This window comes from Ascaphus truei, chromosome 3 (assembly GCF_040206685.1).
Source record: "Ascaphus truei isolate aAscTru1 chromosome 3, aAscTru1.hap1, whole genome shotgun sequence".
NCBI lineage: Eukaryota > Metazoa > Chordata > Amphibia > Anura > Ascaphidae > Ascaphus > Ascaphus truei.
Window position 1 is genome coordinate 357819949 of NC_134485.1, and position 21321 is coordinate 357841269.

General features: G+C 42.9%; 1 protein-coding gene across 1 annotated transcript in view; it reads right to left on the reverse strand.

Moving 5' to 3' along the window:
• Positions 1-5375: 5375 nt before the first annotated feature.
• The window catches only part of COG6 (component of oligomeric golgi complex 6), a 158586-nt gene continuing 142640 nt past the window's right edge, over positions 5376-21321 (reverse strand). The window contains exon 19 of the mRNA XM_075592027.1: positions 5376-5606. Coding sequence (XP_075448142.1) covers positions 5459-5606 — 148 coding nt within the window. The 3' untranslated portion in view covers positions 5376-5458. The remainder of the gene's footprint in view (positions 5607-21321) is intronic.

Consider the following 21321-nt stretch of genomic DNA (forward strand, 5'->3'; position numbering starts at 1 on the left):
AGATAAATTAGTCTAAAGATAGGATGTGTAGAAATGTTTGTCTACTGAGTTGCAAGAGTTTGAACTAAAGGTTAGTAAAATAGATAGTTACTGTAGTAGTAAAAGACAATACAATAGTGATGGGTCTTAAAAGATAAGGAATAGAGAATTAACTATATTAACTTAGTGACGGAACAAAAAGATTCTTTCAAATCAAAGTGAATTTCTAATATTGATGAGTGACTAAGGCCAGTAATATGGTGTGTGCGCGCGTGTGCCTGTGCGAATGCGCATGCATGTGACGCACACTTTTTGTGTGAATGGTGATCTGTGCTGCCGGGAGCGACAGGTGGTGTGTGTGTGTGTAATTTATTATTATTAAAAAAAGACACGTTGGTGAATAAAATATTTATTAACATTGTCCACACACACACATATATATACATATACACACACATATTTCAGCGGCGGTAACTACGCCAATTATTTCTTTTCCTCATCTTCCCCCCTGTCGACCGGTTCCACGCACACTCCCGTGCGCGCGGCACCATTATAGAACGGCTGACTAACCTCAGCCAACTATAACTGCCGCTCGCGCGCACGGTGCAGCAAGCGCGCCCACTATAGAACAGCCTTAAGAAGATTTTGGCTGACACTGAGAAAAGCAGGAATTGCTATGTTTAGAATGGCTAAGGAAAAATGTATAAAGGTTGCATTTGGATTGATAGAATTCAGAATCATTTACCACCAAGCTAAGAACAAATCAAGCTAATGATTCTCCACTCTATAACTAAATTCTATATGCCTGAATGATGTAACTGACTGACTGAAATAATGCTGTGAAAGATGTTTTCTATTGACTCTGAATAAATTGAGAAAAGAACCGGACCATGGACTATTTCATATACTGTATATTGAAAGGTGGGACATTTACTTGCACCCATCTAATGAGCAAATGTTCACCAGGCCAGGACATACACCTTTTATACCTTATGATGAAAAATGCTTCATCATTTAAGGCATTTTTCCTGTTAGCTTTAAAATTCATATTGACAACTACTTCATTGTATGAAAAATAGTAGCGAGTAGTGATGAAAGAGTGAGACTGAGACAAGTGAAAGCTGCTGCTACTGCAGTCAGTGATGTGGAGTATTGATTTAAATGTTTTTTCTGTTCTGTATTTTATAAAAAAAAACATACATGTTTTATTAAAATAAATGAGGAGGGTAGGTTCAGTAACAGCAACACTGCAGAACAGCAGTGTTAGAAAAACCATGTCAGAGGAAGAGGCCATGTAGGAAGCAGACAAAACAAATAGAATGAGGATTTGATTGTTGAGATGAGAATAATAGTAAGGAATTGTATAACATCAAATACCATCATGAAAAATCAATGATAGTGCACCACAACACAACCCCAAATGTAAAAAATGGCCAAGACTGCCAGTGTCCATACTAGTACGCATTTGTGTCATGATGACTATCAAATATTCCATGTTCTGTACAGTGTCAGACCCCAACAGGAAAGGACAACGTCAAGGAATGAGAGTAAGAAAAAGTAGGTTTGAGAAATTAAATTGGGACAGAGCCAATTGCATTCAGGGCGACGATGGAGAGGATGAAGTATCTCTATCATTACGTATTGAAGAGGCAGAACTCCAGGGACCGAAGTATTGCCTTGCATGAATGTGATGCCTGCGAGCTAAGGGAGGAGGCTGGAATACCATGAAGGCCAACCTGGGGACTACGCCTCACCTTCTTCAGAATCTCCTCGCTAAGCTCATCAGAAGAGCCACCATTACCACCAATGTCACCCTCACCCACTCCATGGATCAGACCTGCTTACAACATTTGCGACTTCACTGCTTGTAACGCTCCCTGCTACCCTACTCACTCCTACCTGTGGTTCCACCTCCTGAACCCACCCCTGATGACGCTTCCTGTGCCGAAGCTGAAGCCGCAGTATAAGCGCTGGGCGCAGCAGACTCAGAAGGTGCAGCTGAAACCAGTTCCAGGGACACTGATTCAAAATCCGTCATGGCGGACCACGACAGGCTAGAACTGGGCCCTGCTTATGCATTCTGACACCGGTATGACATGCTTGCATACACAACACATGTTGCTGCATGTCCTGCTCGCACACCTGTTAAAACAACTGCTAGGCCAGGGCACAGAAAGAATGATCAGTCTGTCAGTAAACAGACATAATCACGTGAGGTCAATGACAGAGGAAGTAGCTGGTGACAAAGGTGGTCCTGATAGAAACTCACTTTCCACATATAGGCATTGTAATAGCTTACAAATCTTTTGTCCTGTTTCCTCTAAGACAAAGCTACTTGCCAACACAAACTGTTCCTCTGAGATAGGCTAAACAGCAGGTTGCTGAGGCACATGCACAAGTGGGGTTGCAGTAGCAATAGTACTACAGCTACACCGACAGCTGGTACCAGCAAGAAAATCTACTGGTACGCTGATCGACGATCTTGCTGTTCAGCCCTTACTACCAACTGGGCCAGAAACATTCCTCCTCAGTCTCACAGTAGGAGCAACGGCAGAGCTCTGGCTGCAACCACTCATAATAAAAATATTGTTTAAAAAACAAAAATCTAGTACATTTTTTCTTTCTAATCTCTCGTTCTACTACCAAAATATTTTTGTATCCGACCATGGATTCTGCAGAAGTGCCGCAGCCGGAGCCCGCTTGCGGATTCCGAGGATCCTGCTCAGATTTAAGATGACGCAATCCAACTCCGGATTTCATTACGAGGAACGGACCCCTAAAAAGACCGTGAAAAATCAGAGGAGCGGAATCCGACAGACTCGCCATCTCTAGTCACGGAATTCAATCTTTCTCAGGACGCTAAATACATTGAGAAATGTTAAAAACAAAATAAATGTGAACTACTAAGTTGAATTGCCCCTTTAACAGAAACTTTTAATATACAGTAACTAGGTGAGCAAGGTGGACCAAATAGTTTTTGCTATCAATATATATAACCGTAATTGAACTTGGAGAAGCACTACAGTACTGAACGTGTGGGGTTTTTCAAGGCCTTCTCCTTTCCTGCCGTATGTGCTGCTTTTGTCTCACACCTAAAGCTTTTCTTTGCAAGTCACATCTCATGAATTCCATCTAATTAACTTTCACCTTTCTCCCTCTTTCATTATTCTTCTTTTTAGTTTAGTTAAGGGGCATTTTATCATCAAACCACAAATGAAAGGGTCTCCTTATGACAATAACAATTCAATATGTGAACAGATTCCACCAAGAACACTTGTCTAATTTGCGTATGCTTAATCGTACTTATGTTACTTACATTGCAAGCCCATTTAGCAAACAATTCCTTCGTTTTACTTTCATGTCTGGCACTTTCATTTTCATACTGCATCACTTCATATATTTCAAATGATTAATGTGAATGAATTGTAAAGCATGGCTTGTACAATTTAAAATGAAATAGCAATATATATTGTTACTTTGGCTCACAGCAGTTTTTTAACCTTTTTTTGTCAAGGAACGCTATAATTAGATTGTGAAATTCTTAGGAGCCCCAACCCTCTCTAAAGCAGTCTAGGACATTTGGTCACTCGCCGTGACTCACCCCGCCACCGGGACACTGCTACCGGCTGCTTCACTTCTAAGGTAAGTGACTAAACTTACCCCTTACCCTAAAACCCAGCTAACTCCTAATACTAACGCTACCCGTTACCTAAAACCCTGTACCCTAAGCCCTTACCCCAGCCACTAAAACCTCTTACATTAACACCCTACCCTAACTGCTAAACCCCTAAAGTTAACCCCCTACCCTAACCACTAAAACCCCTTCAGTTAACCCCCACCCTAAAACTAACAGCCTACCCAAAACGTAAAATGAATCCCGTACAGAGTGGCTGCGGAAGAGGGTCCCCCAAAGGCTACACACCGGCGGGGAGTTGGCCATGGCAGGTTGGCCGCAACCAAATGTTTAATTCCGCTCTAATAGTACATCTGAGATCAGATGCATTGTACAAAGCCCTAAACCTATCTAATAGTGCGTCTGAGATCAGATGCATTGCAAAGAATACAAACCCTTTCTAATAGCGTGTCTAAGATCAGATGCATTGTAAGGAACCCCAACCCTCGCTAATAGCGAGTCTGAGATCCGGATGCATTGTAAATTCTTCTGTATTTGGTTAATTTTCAAATGATCTGAAGATTGCAGGGAACCCTTTAGAGATGCCAGGGGAACCCATGTGTTCCTAGAAGCCCCTATTTAAAACACTGGCTTACAGCATGTTTAAAGTTATAGCAGTTGACTCCTGGAGAAAAATGGACTCTTTGCAAGATGTTTATTATCAAAGTTAAACATTATCCAAAGTAAACATTTGCAGAGTAATCAAATAATATTTGTTATGGGTTGGATTAAATAAGCATATACATGCATATAAAGTGTAAGAAGTGTTGCGGTAGAAAGGAAAGTTCAGCAGATACTGTATTTCTCCAGCTTGTACAGTTAGCAAGAGACTGGTCTTCAAAAGGGACCGGTATATAGTAAAAAGTGGGAAGTGAACAAAGGACAGCATCATCTTATTAATAAATATTGAAAAATGTTTTCAAGTAATTGTAAGTCATAACGCTAGTTATATTTTTTGTTAAATATTGAAATATCACTAGTAGTCTTTAGATCAAAATACATTACCAATACAAATGATAAAAAAACAAACAAAAAAACAAAGCAGTCCTGCAGTGAAGAGCTTGAAAGGAGCATAGATGTGCCCGACTATAAGGGTAACACAACATATTAGTGCTGAGCAAATACAAAATTGATTGTGAAAATTAGAAAAGTAATTCTGGAAAAGTTAAAGGTAGATACCAGGGGTTAGAAAGAAAATAGACTTGAAGTTTAGAAACTGAAAGAGGAGCAGCTGAGAGATACTGAACTGAAAGTATAGACTTGAATTTAGCTGCAGGGAGATTGGAAGGAAATGTGAGATTGAGAGGTCTGCTGCTTGGAACAGGCATTCCCTTTTAATGTGTTACTGCTAATACTTGTATGTGCCGATACTAGTACACAGGGTATAACCCCACAACCATGTATTTACATTGTTTGTATTCTTGCTGAAAGAAATAAGGTGGAGGCTGCTCGTCTGAGCTAATCGTATCCCAGTTAATGGGGAATGAGGCTGGAATACTTTGCTGTAACCACTATCATCACGTCACAAATATTTTCAGCCAAGATCGCCAATGAATATCTAAAAGAATAAAACAGAACTGTGATAAAGTCAACAAGTAACTCTATACAAATGTGGATACAAAGTTTTGAAATGTACATCTTGTCAAACAAAATGAACACCTTACTTTGAAACATTCAAAATTCTGACATACACAATACAATAAGTCTAGATGTAACCACAGTCTTTATAAGTATAATCACATTTATTCCATCATGTCACATATTTTACAGAAACATTTCCAGGAAATCTGTCGTGCCAGATAATGCTTATGACAGTAGCGTTTCAACTTGCTGTGGAGATCTATGGAGAATGCTCGAGGGATCCTTGTATCCGTTTTCTGGATTCATAACTGCCTCATGCAGTTCACTATAAGCTCTGCAAATAAGCTCAGTGGACTGCTTAATTATCTGTTCTCTGGGGGAAAAAAATTGAGACAAGAATTAATGTAGTTTAGTCGTAAGGTTCTAGTCAAGATGTGTGAATGTAGAGATGGATATATTTTTTACAAAATCCTTATTTACATATTTTCCTCATCCTAAAAACGTAAAGCAGCACTACATGTTGCATTGCATTTTTTAATTACATATTTTTTTTTTTTTTAAATTACAAGTTTGAAGCAGGGAGTCTCCGGAGCTAAACTGTGTTCATTTTTGCTCCGGGGGCCCCTTGCTTCCAGAGATACTTACCTCCGTAGGGGGTGCTGGTATCTCTGCAGCCAGGGAACTGTGTGCCTAATGAAATGGCGGCTTTAAATGTCCTGCATCCTTTGGGCCAATAGGAAGCTGCGACATCATCAGTTGTGGCTTCCTATTGGCCAGAGTGACCGGGACATTTAAACTGCTCAGGGATACTGGCACCCCCTACAGAGGTAAGTACCTCAGGAAGCAGGGGGCCCAAGAGCTGAAATTAACACAGTTAAGCTCCGGAGACGCCCTGCTTCAATCCTGTAATAAAAATAAATATAACAACAATGCAGCATGTAGTGCTGCTTTAACTAAGCAATGCTTATTTGATTGGAGCAAATAATACTTTACACATCAATGTCCTGATTTAAAGCAGCAATCCCTCCCAGAAGCCTATCTTAGTTCAACTTACATAATGTTAGTATCGTGCCCCCGGATCATGCCCTGCTCTTTAAAAATAAATAAAACAGGTTTTTCTAGTGTTAACAAACATGATTTTTAAACTCTAGCTTCTGAAGTTAGACTGCAATACGCTATGCGGCGAGCTTCATTTTGTTCTCGAGGATAATTAATATTTCAAAACGTTTATATCTCCTGAACGAAGTTTAAAAAAATAAAAACAGCTCTGGAAAGGGCAAGAGAAGATCTTTTAAAGTAAAAAAATGTAATGTGGGGGGGAAAAATGGTGATCTGCACGGACTGCTGCCTTAAAGGAGCTGTTGCATGTATTCGGCAGATAACACGCTGTTACACACGGGGGGGATGTTTAAAGATAAAATGTTTCAGGCAGATTAATAACTTGCATTTGTAAACCCTTGTGATGTTGCCTGGGGATACCTAATATGTCCTTAATAGTTTTTGGTTGGTAAATTCAAGCAGTATAGTTTTGATGGCAATTCTTAGCTGGGTGCGCAAGATGTGGTAAGACTTACAGGTCCAGTAAAACAGCAAGGCAATCATTCTAATACCACGAGGGAGGCGACGGCCTTGAACACCACAGGGATAATTAACTTTTGGTTACAAGCCAGACAACAAAAAAGTCAACACTATACAGGCTCCACAGTGCCACTTAAATCTTTTTCACCCTGAATTAGCCTATTACACAATTTCTGTGTCAGGCATTGTCTCCAACTGTTTCCATAACAACTTGCAATAACCTCAACAAACAGCTTCTTTCCACAAGTGTTTTTTTTTTTTTCAATTAGGTTTAGAAATCAATATCGACGTAAGAAAAGAAAAAAAAAGTTTTAAATGCACAAAACACAAGATTATAAACCAATACTCTGTTTTAGCTCTTGTCATTTGTAGTTTCTCACTATAATATGCTTTACATCACTCTCCATTTCAGTCTGTAGCTCTACAGTACACTGTTCCTTCTATTGGGCTGTTAGCGTCTCATTGAGGTCTGTCGTCTACAACCCTTCTCAGCTCTGAATGTGTTTGGTCAATCCAACCACTGTTATTGTGTTTCTCCTTTTATCTTTCATTTCAACATGTTCTGCTTTTTTCCCCATAACATTTAATACTGTACAATCGTGCATTTGTTTCAGATTTGGAGAAATACAGATGCAATATGTTTTTTGTCTGCGCTTCTTGAAATCAGCTGCGGGATTTTGGACTTTAAGTTCAATTCCCTCTTAACTAGCCTCTTTAGAAAGCAAGGGAGGTTATATATAAAAGGCTCACTGCTGCAAAACCAAGACAAAAAACGGGTGCAAAAATACTGCCCCAAATGTATCAAACAAGAATGTTTAATTGGTTTCAATTAAAGGGCTTTCTTAATAAAACTGGTGATCTGTTTTAGCCTGGGTTGACTGATAAATAGCCTCCAAATACATAGTGAGGCTACATCTCACACTCTTTCTAGCCAGAGGAAGTCATACAGTACGTGGCATACTGTCGTTTATAAAAGGGAAAAAAGCATTGCATTAACCTGAATCATATCCCATTATCAGGGAGCTACTTCTACAAGCACTACTCAAAGCAATAGCTAATGCAAAGAAAGGAAAATATTTGAAAAAACGGCCTTGACACACTGATGTTAATAAAAATTCAAAATGCCTCTCTCCAAGCATCAAAGAAATGATTTGCATCCCTGGATTGCATCCTTGGAGGCATAACCCCTACTTTATGTTGAGTAACATTTGTTGTGCTTTGGGTCATGAATTTGACAAACTATTAAAAAGTGTTTTTTTTTGCTATATTGCCATTGATTGATGATGCAGGGGTACTGCCCCTTTAAACAACATGTACTCTGATTTGACAGACGGACAAAACAGAAGCAATTAAAAAAAATATTGCTTCCTGAAGAATTAGATTTTATTGATTATAACAGCAGTCTTTAAAACTGCCACAGACTGATAACTACTGCATCATCTTAAAGTAGAAACATTCACGTGATTTGCATACTGTAAATTGTGTAGTAGTTACAGTTTAATAAAAGTAAAGACTATGACCTTCGGTTCTCTACAATTAACCATTACATGATAGGGATGTGAATAGAAGATTGTATGAAACCGTGTTCCTAACATTAAGCATGAATCAATGTCAAATTAACCCTAAGAAATCTAGCAGTGTTGCAACAAAATACTGTACAAACAAAGATGATTAGATTTTCAAAAGAATATATAATAATAATAATAGCATGTTCTTTTTTTTTTTTTCAACTTCAATTTTATTGGTGTTTCTTATACATACAATTTGCCACAAACCATTGTGATGTACACCATCTCTTTCTCTTTTTTATCAACAACAAATACAATTACAATATTCGTACATGACATATATTAGGGACTACCTACAACAATGGACGTGACTTACAAGACATACCAGACAACAGACATGGGGGGGGGGGTTTGAGGGGGAGGAGGGGTAGTGGAGCGAGGGGGAACCGGTGCATCTTTTGCTTGGATTTTGGTTCCACCTTTAGTTCCTGAATCGTTTTGTTTTATAATTCTCCAAGGGACTTTCATCCTATTCCCTGCTCTACTCTTGCCCTCGTGTACTCGGGGCTGTCGTCAGTGTCAAACCTACCTGTCCGTCGCTATGTGGTGTCGGATCTCTTACCTTCAAAGGAGAACGCATTTGTGGCTATCATTGAAGTATTACGGCAGCTTCCACCCCTGGGATATCTGTCTGGGCCAGCCAAGGCGTCCAGACTTTTAGAAAATTTAGGCCGGTGTCATTAACTAGACACGTTAATTGTTCCATCCGGCAGACATGACAAATCCTGTTTCTGATTTTAGGGATGATTGGTAGTTCATTTTGCTTCCATAATGCTGCGATCTCGCATCTTGTGGCTGTTGCAAAATACGCGATTAATTTATGTGTCGCATTTGATAGACCCTGGATCCGCCTGCCCAGAATGAACACCCACGGGTCCAGGGGGATCTCCAAATTGAGTATCCTTTGTAACCGGGACCACTTTTGTGCAGGACCACAGCATGTGTTGCAAATCCGCCACCTCCCTACCGCTTTGGGCAGAGCGAGGAGTAGCCCCTGACAAATTTAGCTAATCTTGATGGGGTTTAGTACCATCGCATAAGGACTTTATATGCGTTCTCCTTTAATGTGGTGCATATTGAACTTTTTGCTGCTGCCTGTAGGATCTTGTCCCATTCCTCGTCCTCTAAAGTCTCTCCTAAGTCAGATTCCCACTGTCTGATGTAACTAAGTCTTGATTCATTAGGGGTCTCAGGACAGATCTCTTTCCTGTACATTCTAGATGTGAGTCCCCTTGTGTCCGTTCCTCTAGAACACAGCTGCTCAAAATTCGTTCTTACAGGTCTGATTGGGGTTTTGTTATAGAAATCTCTGATCTGGAGGTATCTAAAAAATTCCTTGTTTGGTATATCCTTTGTGGACTTAATTTGTTCAAATGTTTTTATATATTTTCTTCCGTCCAGATCATACCCGACTGTATCCAAACTAACAAATTATTTCTATTCATCACTGAAGCGAAATCTGGCTTACCAATGATCGGTGTCATAAGTGAGTCCTTGGAGGTTAGATTACAGCCGTATTTAGTGGCCTCCCATACCCTTATTGAATTGACTATGGTCTGGAGCGGCATTCCCATCCTAATAAACCCTTTCTTGGGTAGCCAAATCAAATTGTGTAGTTCAATTGGTGCACAACAGCTTTTCTCTAATTCTACCCATCTCCTTAAGCTTGGGTCCGTGTGCCATTGGATAATTTGACTTAATTGGGCCGCTTTGTAGTAAGCTAACAAGCAAGGTACCGCTAGTCCTCCTTTTATGGTGGGTCTCTTCAAGATACCCTTTGCAATTCTTGGGTTTTTCTTATTCCAAATACATTTCATAATTTGTGACTGTAGGGAGAAGATATCCGCATTTACTATAGGTATAGGTAGACTCTGGAATAAATATAGTATCTTTGGGAGGAGATTCATTTTCACGCTATGTATCCTCCCAATCCATGAGATGCCACCTTTCATCCATGTCCTGAGATCCTCCCCCAACATCTTAATCAGCCTGGGAAAATTGGCTTTGTATAATGTTTTGTAGTCCCTTGTGATATATACCCCTAAATATTTGATAGTGAAGGTTTGCCATTTAAAATTAAAGTTTATTTCTATCAGTTTTTCCACTTCTTTGGGTAAATTTATATTGAGGGCTTCCGATTTGGTCTGATTGATTTTAAACCCCCGAAATTTGGTTAAATTTACTTAAAATCCCAAAAACATTGGGCAGGGATGTGAGAGGTTTTGACAATGTTAATATGACGTCATCAGTATACAAGGCTGCTTTATGCATCTGGTTATCAATTGAGATTCCTGTTATGTCGGGGCTATGTCTCGATACAGAGGGCAAACAGCACTGGGGACAACGGGCAATCCTGTCTTGTTCCGCTTCGTATATTAAATTGATCTGAGGGGAAGCCCTGGTGTCGCACTCTTGCTGTCGGGCCCTCGTATAGCGCAAGAATGGCTTTTAACAGGCGTCCTTCGAAACCAAATTCTCCCAATGTTTCTTTTAGGTAGGGCCAGACTATTCTATCGAAGGCTTTCTCAGCATCCAGACTTAACATCCTGGAGTGTATGTTTTTCTTTTTAGCCAAATCAATTAAATCAATTATTCTCCTGGTGTCTGCCGCTTGTCTACCTCCGATAAACCCTACTCGATCCGTGTGAATTAACCTGGGAAGAACACTACCCACTGTCACGGGAGACTCCTGTGGCGGGTAGGATCTCGGTGGCCGGAACAGCAGGAGCGTAGTAGGGGTCACAAGCAGAGATCAGAGGCAGGCGGCAGATAGCGATGTCAGGTAACAAGCAGGGGTCCGAGGCAGGCGGCAGGTAGCGAAGTCAGGTAACAAGCAGAGGTCGGCAACGAGGAGACTGGAACAGGACATGCGAGCAGGGACAGGTCTGGCAGCAGGGACTGAGAACGGGAACAAACAGGGACAAGCCAGATTACCAGCAAGGGCCTTACTACGAACAGACTCAAATACAGGTACAGGAACAGATCAGGATCAGAGGCATGTGCATAGGAGTCTGACTTGGAACAGAGGCAAGGGAGGAACAGGAATGGGAGGTTTATATAGGCAGGCTGGGAGGTGGAGCACAGGTGCAGAGATGTCAGGTATCAGAGTCTGGAATGTTCCTTAGTTTAGCAGCAGCAATCCGGGTGGACAAGTATAGGTACTGCAGGCTAGAACAAGACATTGAGAGTGGCAGCAGTCCCGGTGGCCAAGCATGGGTACAGCAGGCTAGAGAATATGACATTACTCCCCCCTCCCAAGAGCGTTCTCCGGACGATCCTCCAGGCTCTTCCCGGAGCCCTTGATGAAAAGTGGACTCAAGGTGACCCACCTCTGGTGGTTTGTCAGCGGGCAGAGGGTACTCCACAGGTACATTGGGTGCTGTAGGGAACCTCCGAATGGGTGCGCTCAACCCAAAAGCAGGGGCAGAGACATCAGGAACGTGGGCATCAAGGACGGGTGCAGCCTTTCCACATGAGTCAATGGGGACACAGAGTTCGCTCTCCATGGTCTCCTCTTGCGACTGCCGTTTCGTGGCATCACCGAATGAAAGAACAGCTATTTGAGTTTTCGGCTCTTGAAGCTGTCCTTCTGCACTTCTTTTCCCACTCAAAGCAGTTGTCAGTTCAGCTTCTTTGGAGTTGAGTCGCAACTCCATATCTCCCAGCTGACTTAGAACAAGGCTTAAATGTATTTCGTTTTCTTTATTTCTGACCTGTAGCTGCCGGTACTCCTCCCAGACCTTGTCCAGCTCCAGCTGCAGCCGGGCCTTCTCATGGGCTGTGTGATTCAACACTTTGCAGGCCTCAGCCATCTTGACCTGATAGCGCAGTGTCAGGCCAACCAGTTGACTGACGGACCCCTCCTCCCTCTCTTTTTTGGCAAGCTGTGTCTTGAGCTCATCGATCAGCAGCGCTGTGAGATGCTGTGATGTGTGTTCAGCTGTCAGCTTTAGCTCTTCCTTTTTAAGGTATTGTTGCAATTTCCACTCCTCAGTGAGAGATCCCTGGTTAAGTGCATACTGCAATTCTCTTCTCAGGACTTTCATCTCTTCACTGAGATCATTTTGAACTAGTTTCCATGCATCCCTCATCACGTCTTGGAGCTCTGCAAATTCCTTTGCTATGATCTCAGCAGCTTGTCTTTTCCAGGTCTCTTTCTCTTGGGTGTACTGGCTGTTAGGGATGGAGCAGTGTCTCTGCTCCTCTAAGTCTTGCTTCAGTTTCTGGACCGCCTTGTGCTCCCTCTCAAACAGGGTTACCTGGGCTCTAAGCTCCTCCTCCAGAGAGGCTCTGGTTATGCTCAGTGTGGCCTTCAGCTCCTCATGCTGCTATTTGGGGACACACTGGGTACTCAGATACTGTTGCAGCATTTTTATCTTGTAGGCAGTCTGGAAACTTTCTTCCTGCAGAATTCGCTGCTTTTCCTCAGCATTCACCCATTTCTCTTTCGTGTCCTGCAGATGTGTATGCAGTTCTTGCAGCTGACTCTGTAGCATATTTTCTGCTTGTGTGCGCTGCTCCAGGGAGACACGTTCTTCTTGCAGCACTCTCTCTGCATCCTGCAGTGCTGTCTGCACATCTATTTTTTCCCGGGCCAACTGTTTCTTCTCCTCTCCTAATTCATGGAGTTTCTTATCTCCTTCACTGACTTGGACATAGAGATTCTTGCACTCTTGGGTTACAGTTTCAAAACTGATATTTAACCCTACGAAAATTTCTCTCAATGAACATAGTTCTGTATTGAAGTGGCAACTCTTCTCCTTAGAGGCTTCCAGCTCTGTAGTAAGCTTGTGAATCTCTTTCTGAGATGCTTCCAGTGCTGCGTCAACTTGAGCCATGAAAGTCTGGTACTGGGCAGAATCAGCGTAGGCCTTCTCCAGCTTACTTGACAAGATCACCCTGTCATTCTCCAACTGATATTTTTATTTTTCCCAGTCACCCTCTGCTTTTTCCAGTGCTAATTGCATCCTTGACTTTTCTTCAATCAATAGTCTCTTCTCCTCTTCTGATTCATGGAGTCTTTTATCTCCTTCACTGGCTTGGACAGAGAAGTTCTTACTCATTTGGTTTATAGTTTCAAACCTACTATTTAACTCTTCGGAGGCGTCTCTCATAGAACGTATCTGTTTTCAAGTAGCATCTCTCCTCCCGAACGACTTCCATCTCTTTTTTGAAGTAGCAAATCTCCTCCTGGGAGACTTTAAGCTCTGTATTAAGCCTTTCAATTTCCTTCATAGAGATTTCCAGGAATTCGTTACTTTTAGAAGCGAGGCGCTGATCCTCAGCAGCATCAGCATATGCCCTCTCCAGCTCACCTGACATGACATCCAGGTCACTCTCCAACTGGTGCTTTTCTTTTTCCTGGATAACACACTTAGCAATTGCTGAGGATAGACAGCTCTGTAGTGCAGCCTTGGCTTCTTGCGCTTTATCTAAACGTCCATGAAGACAATCAATCTCTTTTCGCGCAGATTGAAGTGTCTGAGTTAGGGCATCTTTTCCTGGATTAAATACATCGTTCTTTTCTTCCACTATTCTTGGGATAAGTCTGTGAGTTGCCTTAAACTGCAGCATATCCCTTTCATCAAATGCAGGCTCTGTGGTTAAAGGTTCATCCTTAATTTCAACTTCCACAGTAATACCTCCCTTCTTTTTCCTCTTCTTCCTTGCTTTGAGAAGTTCTGAAGAATCAGTGGTACTGTGTTCACATTTACTGCTCAAGACTGTTTTTTCAGTGGGAGCCATAATTTCAGACATGGGGAAACCACACTTCCCAAGAAACCAGTAAAGAGGAAATGTGTCTTAAATAGAAATGTGAGTCTGAAAATCTGCAGTGGCCCACCCACAATGCAGAGACAATTCTTGTCCAGGTAATGAAAGTCTGAAAATAGCAAAAACAGGTACTGCAGGGAGGGGTTTTTTTTTTGTAAAAGGGAATTCTTCTCAGGGAGAAAGTGGCACAAAAAACCCTGCAGAAACCTTTGCAGCAACAAAATCTTCAGGATCCCAACTGGGATTTCAAAAAACAAAAACAAAAAAAGTACTTATCTTCCTCCAAGCGGATGGGGTCTGCTGAAGCAGGAAGGCAGAGAATCTGTTCCAGCGAGATCCAGAAGTGGCCTCTGTTTTCTGTCACGGGAGACTCCTGTGGCGGGTAGGATCTCGGTGGCCGGAACAGCAGGAGCGTAGTAGGGGTCACAAGCAGAGATCAGAGGCAGGCGGCAGATAGCGATGTCAGATAACAAGCAGGGGTCCGAGGCAGGCGGCAGGTAGCGAAGTCAGGTAACAAGCAGAGGTCGGCAACGAGGAGACTGGAACAGGACAGGCGAGCAGGGAAAGGTCTGGGAGCAGGGACTGAGAACGGGAACAAACAGGGACAAGCCAGATTACCAGCAAGGGCCTTACTGCGAACAGACTCAAATACAGGTACAGGAACAGATCAGGATCAGAGGCATGTGCATAGGAGTCTGACTTGGAACAGAGGCAAGGGAGGAACAGGAATGGGAGGTTTATATAGGCAGGCTGGGAGGTGGAGCACAGGTGCAGAGGTGTCAGGTATCAGAGTCTGGAATGTTCCTTAGTTTAGCAGCAGCAATCCCGGTGGACAAGTATAGGTACTGCAGGCTAGAACAAGACATTGAGAGTGGCAGCAGTCCCGGTGGCCAAGCATGGGTACAGCAGGCTAGAGAATATGACACCCACCCTGTTTGCTATTAGTTTGGAGTAAATTTTAACATCTGAATTGATCAGTGAAATGGGGCGGTAGCTCTTGCAGTCTGCCGGGTCCTTTCCAGGTTTATGGATCAAAGAGATTGAAGCTTGTAGCATTTGTGTTGGGAAGGAGCCCCCGCTAGAATCTCGTTAAATCATTTTAACATATGGGGAGCTAGTAATTTGAGGTATTTTTTGTAATATAAATTTGAGAAGCCATCTGGCCCTGGCGCTTTGGCTGGTTTTAATGTCTTGATTACCTCTGATAACTCTTCTAGAGTGAAGTCTGTCTGTAGTGCTTCTCTCTCACCCCTTTTCAAGGTGGGTAATTTTGCCTCTTTCAGAAATGTTTTTAACATCTCTTTCGTTTTTAGGTTGTGGATGACCTTATCTCCAATATATAATTTTTCATAGTAAGGCTTTAAATTCTTCTACTATTTTCCCAGGAATGGATGTGAGGTCTCCACTCCTTGTACGAATAGCGTGAATGTGGGAATTTGGAAGCTTGTTTTTTAGCTTATTGGCAAGTAGGGTATCTGGCTTGTTCGCTTTTTCATAAAATTTATGCTTAGACCAAGTCATTTCCTTCTCGGCTTGGGAGGAAAGGAGGAGATTGAGTTTTGTTTTGGTGTCTAATAGCTGTTTCAGAATATGATCCTGTTTATTTGCTTTATGGAGGGATGAGAAGTCTGCTAACTGTTGTTCTAGATCTCTGATCTTTTTCTCTCTTTCGGCAGCCAGATTCATTAATATCCCCCTGAGAGTTGCTTTATGAGCTTCCCATAGCGTGGAGTGTGTAGCTACACTCCCCTCAAAATATTCTTTAATTTTTTCCCCCACCGCCCTCTCCAAATCCGGTATTTTCAATAAAATCTCATTTAGCTTCCAATTCGCTCTAGGTCTGTCTAGAGGTATTAAAGTGCATCGCAGCTCTATGGATGCGTGGTCAGACCATGAAATATCATGGATCTCTGAGCGAGTGACCCCCGGGACCAGTCTATTGGATACAAGGAAGTAATCTATTCTGCTGTATGTATTGTGGGGGTGCGAGAAGAAAGTGTATTCCTTCACTCCCTAATGTTGCTCCCGTCAGATGTCTAGTAGTTGACAGTCTTTTAACCCGTTTGTTATTGTTAGTAAGTACTGTCTGTGGGCTCTGTTAATAGTAGTACATCTGTCTAAGTCAGTGTTTAGTGCCCTATTCAGATCTCCGGCTAGTATAATGTTTCCTTTTGCTACTTTTCGTAGTTTGCTGAAGAATCTGTTAAAGAAGTCTGCAGCATTTTCACATGGGGCATATATTGCTGCTAGTGTGATCTGGTGGTCACGTATAGTTCCTGTTACTATAATGTATCTACCCTCTTTGTCAATATGTATTTTGTCAGTTAGGAAAGGTATTCTGTTGTGTATTAAGATGGCCACGCCTCTTTTTTAGACCCGTGCCGAGGACAAGAAGCTTAACCTGAAATCTTTGTCAAAGTACTTGGGGCAGTTGTTTTGTGAGAAGTGTGTCTCTTGCAGAAATAGGATTTCTGCACCCTTTCTCTTGTAATCCTTAAAGGCAACCCTTCTTTTTGCTGGGCTGTTGAATCCCTTAACGTTGTGTGAGATTAATACTATGTCCTTACTCATTGTTGAATTTGTGTCTTTTTTCCTGCCAAGTCCTGCTGATTTGCTGAGGTGTTTGTCCGATCTTGGAGCCGCTACCTGCTACTTTATCCCTCTTCTTTCTACGCCCGCTCTTTCCTTGACTACCTGAGGGTACAGAGGGGAGGGGGTACACACAAGGGAAAACCTGGGGGTACACAAACACAGAACGAACATACTCAAAACACTGCATAACAGAAAATAACAGTTCTCGGCGCCTTCCTACTCCTCCTCTGGCACGAGTCCATTGCCTTTGGGCTCTCTCCATCCGCGTTGGACTTCATCTCCCATCTTGGAGTGTACGGATCTCACTCCCTTTATTTATGCCCAAAGGACTTCGCTGGTGAACTGAAGAGCCCGTCTCTCCACTCCCAGCCTCTGGCCCATACGAACTTTGGAGCTGGTCTCCCCCCTGAGCTCCTGCCCCACTCTTCTAGTGTCTTTAAACTTAAAACCATTGAACTTTTTCTCTATTAAACTGAATTCCTTCTCGCGTGTATTTTCCCTTTGTGCCACTTCATTTGTGCCCTATTGCTCAGCCCCTCTACTGCGATCTCCCCCACCCCCCGTTTCTTCTCCTTCTGTGATAGCTTGCGTATTTTCCTGCGTATCTGCAACTAAGGCTTCCCTTAGACATCCGCTCTGCGAGTCTCTACTACTCTCTCCGCTCCCTTCTCTGCCTACCTAGTCTGTGCTCCTTCCACTTAAATTCGTCCTGGTCTCCCTCCTCACCTAACCTACTACTTCTCTCCCCCCCTGCCTTCTCTTCTATCATATCTTTCCTTTCCTCATCCTAGTCTTTTCTGTGCTTCTGTTATCTTTCTCCTCTTCTTGTCTCATTCCTCCCCTATCTCTTTCACTTGCCTCTTTGTCTTCTTCCATCACTTCCCTAACCCTCTTCTTCCTGTGTATCCACTCATTGTCCCAGCACCACCTCCTACCTCATACCTTTTTATTTCTTCCTCTTTCCCTCTTTCTACTTGCTTATGCTCCCTCTTCTGTCACTTCCGCTTACTTTCTCCTTCCGGATATTATTCCCTGCACTACTTACCCTGTATACCCAACTGTGCTCCGTCCCTCTGTCTTATTACCTCCCCCTACCCTTCCCCTGCGTGTCTTCCTGTGCTGTTAGACCGCCTCTGTGGTCTTCTGCCTGACGCGCTTCTTTTGCTGACGTCATCCGTGTGGCCTCTTTGATTTTGCCACCTCCAAGATGGCGTCCGTCAGATCGTCTCCATAGGATGACGTCATTCCGGTCCGCCGCCATCTTGGATCACCCTTTGAGTCGTGGTGGAGGTCCGCGTCCTCGCTCCAGCTTCTCGCCACCCTGTACCTTCCGGCTTCTGCGTTTCACCTTGGATCTAGGAGTATTCCATTGCTGCCGCCATCTTCTTTGCTTGACCATGCTTTCAGGCCAAGGTAAGGTGAATCCTCAATAGCGGATAGAGTCTTTATTTCCTTTTCTGGCAAGTCGTGGCTGCTAGCCCAATGCTGAGCCTTCTGCTTCACCTTAGGTGCTTGTGGCTTTTATTTTGGAATTCCTGGAACTGCTGAAATTTTATCTCAACTTTTTCACTGAGGAAACTTGTTAACGCCTTAACTTGAAACTTTAATGTTTAATCGTCCACATATATTTAGCTCTTGGCTCTTTGTGTTTTGGGTGACTTGGGGTTTTGTACCCATATGGGATCTGGAGGTGTCTCCACGGGCTCCGCACCAGTGGGAGCTTCCCCCAGCCCTAGTTTGTGCAGGAAGGAGGGTCCCTCCTCAGGCTCCCTCATTGTAACCGATCTCCCACCACGAGTCACCATTAGGCCAAAGGGAAAAGTCCATCTGTACCGGACTCCATTGTCTCTTGGGGTTTTGGTGTATGGCAGCAGGCTTTGTCTCCTTGCTAGAGTGGCCGGTGCTAGGTCTTGAAAAATCAGCAACCGGGCTCCTTCAAATTCTACCGCTGGTAGTGGCCTTGTTTTTTTGCAACACTGCTTCCTTTGTCCGGTAGGGGTGCATTTGCACAACAATGTTCCGAGGTTGTTCCGTCTGGAGAGGCTTAGCCCTTAGGGCCTTGTGACATCTGTCCATTGAAAGATACTCTTTCGGTGTGTCAGGTAGCATGCTCTCTGTCCACCGGGATATATATTCATCGCAGTCCATGATTGCTTCTGGGACTCCCCTGATCCGTATATTGTTATGCCTGTCCCGGTTTTCAGCGTCCTCCTGCCTTTCTCGCAGTTTATTCACTTGCTCTTGCAGGTCCGCTGACCGTCTGTCCTATCGTTTTATCGCTTTAATGGACTGATCCACTTTGGTCTCTAGGACTCCTGTTCCCTCTCCCAGCCCTGTTACTTCCTTTTTTAATTATTTTATTTCTGCTTGTAGCAGTGTTCGCAAGTCTTTATACAGCCTTGAAAAATCACATTGCCGTACAGGCATCTGCGCTTGGCTGTCCAGGTCCTCCTCTTCTCCATCCAGCTCCGTCACAGAGCCAGCATTTGAACTGGGCTCCATTTCTGCTCCCGCTCCACTCAGGCTGGCTCTCCCGAAATACTCCGGCAGCCCCTTCTTCTTAGTTGTTTTCGCTCCTCTCCGAGACATCCTGTGTGTTTAGTTTCCTTATTAGGGTGTTTTGTGCATGTACATTCTCGTTTTTATTGGTTTTAATCCGTTGTAGTTACAGAGCGGGGCACGGAGCACTTAACCTATGCGTCCATGCTCCTTGTCGTCGCGCATGCGCCTCTCAATAGCATGTTCTTTTATAGTGCTGCTAGTTTTACGTAGCACTTTACAGAGACATTTTGCAGGCACAGGTCCCTGCCCTGTGGAGCTTCCAATCTATGTTTTTGGTGCCTGAGGCACAGGGAGATAAAGTGACTTCACAAGGAGCCGACACCAGGAATTGAACCAGGTTCAAACTCAGTGCCAGTCAGTGTCTGTACTCAGTGAGCCACTCACTGAGCCAATATATAATGCACAGCTCGTTACATACCGTAAGCTTTCAAATTGATGAATTGAAAGCCTGGCACCTTCACCTGTTTCACACTTCTGTGAGGGGAGCTCTTTGTTATAGGCAAATCAGGGGCCTTGTGTATGTGATTGTAATGAATATGCTCTTCTGCTCATGGCTTTTCAGCATGGAAACTGAATAGAGAGCGTAGCAGTTCAACTTGGATTCCGCAGGTAGCACACAATAGTAGAGCATTGAAGCACATTGAAATCTGCAAAATTACATTTGACTAAAGGCCATTGTCACAAGACCATAAAACGTGATTCTTGCTGTACAGTATTTCGCGGTCCTTAAAAAGGCAGTCCAAGCACAGTTTTCTTTTTTACATGGGTTTAAAGCAGGGGGTCTCCGGCGCTGAACCCCTTTAATTTCAGATGCAGGGATGCCATGCTTACCAAGATACTTCATATCGTCATCCAGTGCGGCTTCTTATTGACCCGCATGACTAGGACCTTTAAACAGAGGTGGGATGCCGGCACCCCCTATGGAGGTAGGAATCTTTGCAAGCAGGTGGTCCCTGGAGCTTAAATTAATGGGGTTCAGCTCCGGAGACCCCCTGCTTCAATCCGATGGGGGGAAAAAACAAAACAAAAAGAAACCCAGCACTTGGATTGCCACTTTAAGAGGAAAAAGAAACAAAGAAAATATAGATAAACCATCATAATTTCTAGATTGTAAAATCTCATAATCAGGGCCCTCATTACCTTTCCTGTCTGTGTGTGCCTGCTGGGTCAATTTATTGGCTTTGCATTTCATCCCAGGCTATGTTTAAAACCTGTGTTTATAGCAGAATGCATTGGTTTAAGGGTTTTCCAAGTAATGTGGTCTTGAGACAAAAGGTGGCACTGTGTGCTCATTTGCATGTCATTTCCCAGAATCCCTTGCTACAGTGGGAGCACTGTATGCTAGGTGATAACGGCGAAAAGCAGGGTTGCAGACCTGTCTAAGGCCTGTGAATGTGCTCACAAGTAATATTTTTATATGATCCATGGTGGAGGGCTTTTAGTCACTTTTCACCCACCATAACGTAAATAATATGTGTGTGTATATGTACACATACATATATACACACACATACATATATATATATATATATATATGTATATATATATATATATATATATATATATATATATATATATATATATATATACACACACACACATATATATGCATATATATATATATATATATACAACAAGAGACAGGGGGTGCCCAATGCTGCATCCAATTGACAAAACATATAAAGTAAAATACTTCAATAATAATAATTGGTTATTTAGTTAACCCTTTGGCCAAAGGCGTCATAAGCCTGCATACCAACGTCAAGGTATAACCCCAGAGCTCACTCCTCCTCCTTCACCCTTTTAACTTGGAAGGTCATTTCACTTGCTGCAGGAACAAGACCCATTATGGTTTTTTCCCCTCTCACAGAGGTAAAAGGAAGGGTTCACAGTGTAGTGTAGGACCTGCATGATTTTGGTTATACCTTGACGTTGGTATGCAGGCTTATGACGCCTTTGGCCAAAGGGTTAACTAAATAACCAATTATTATTATTGAAGTATTTTACTTTATATGT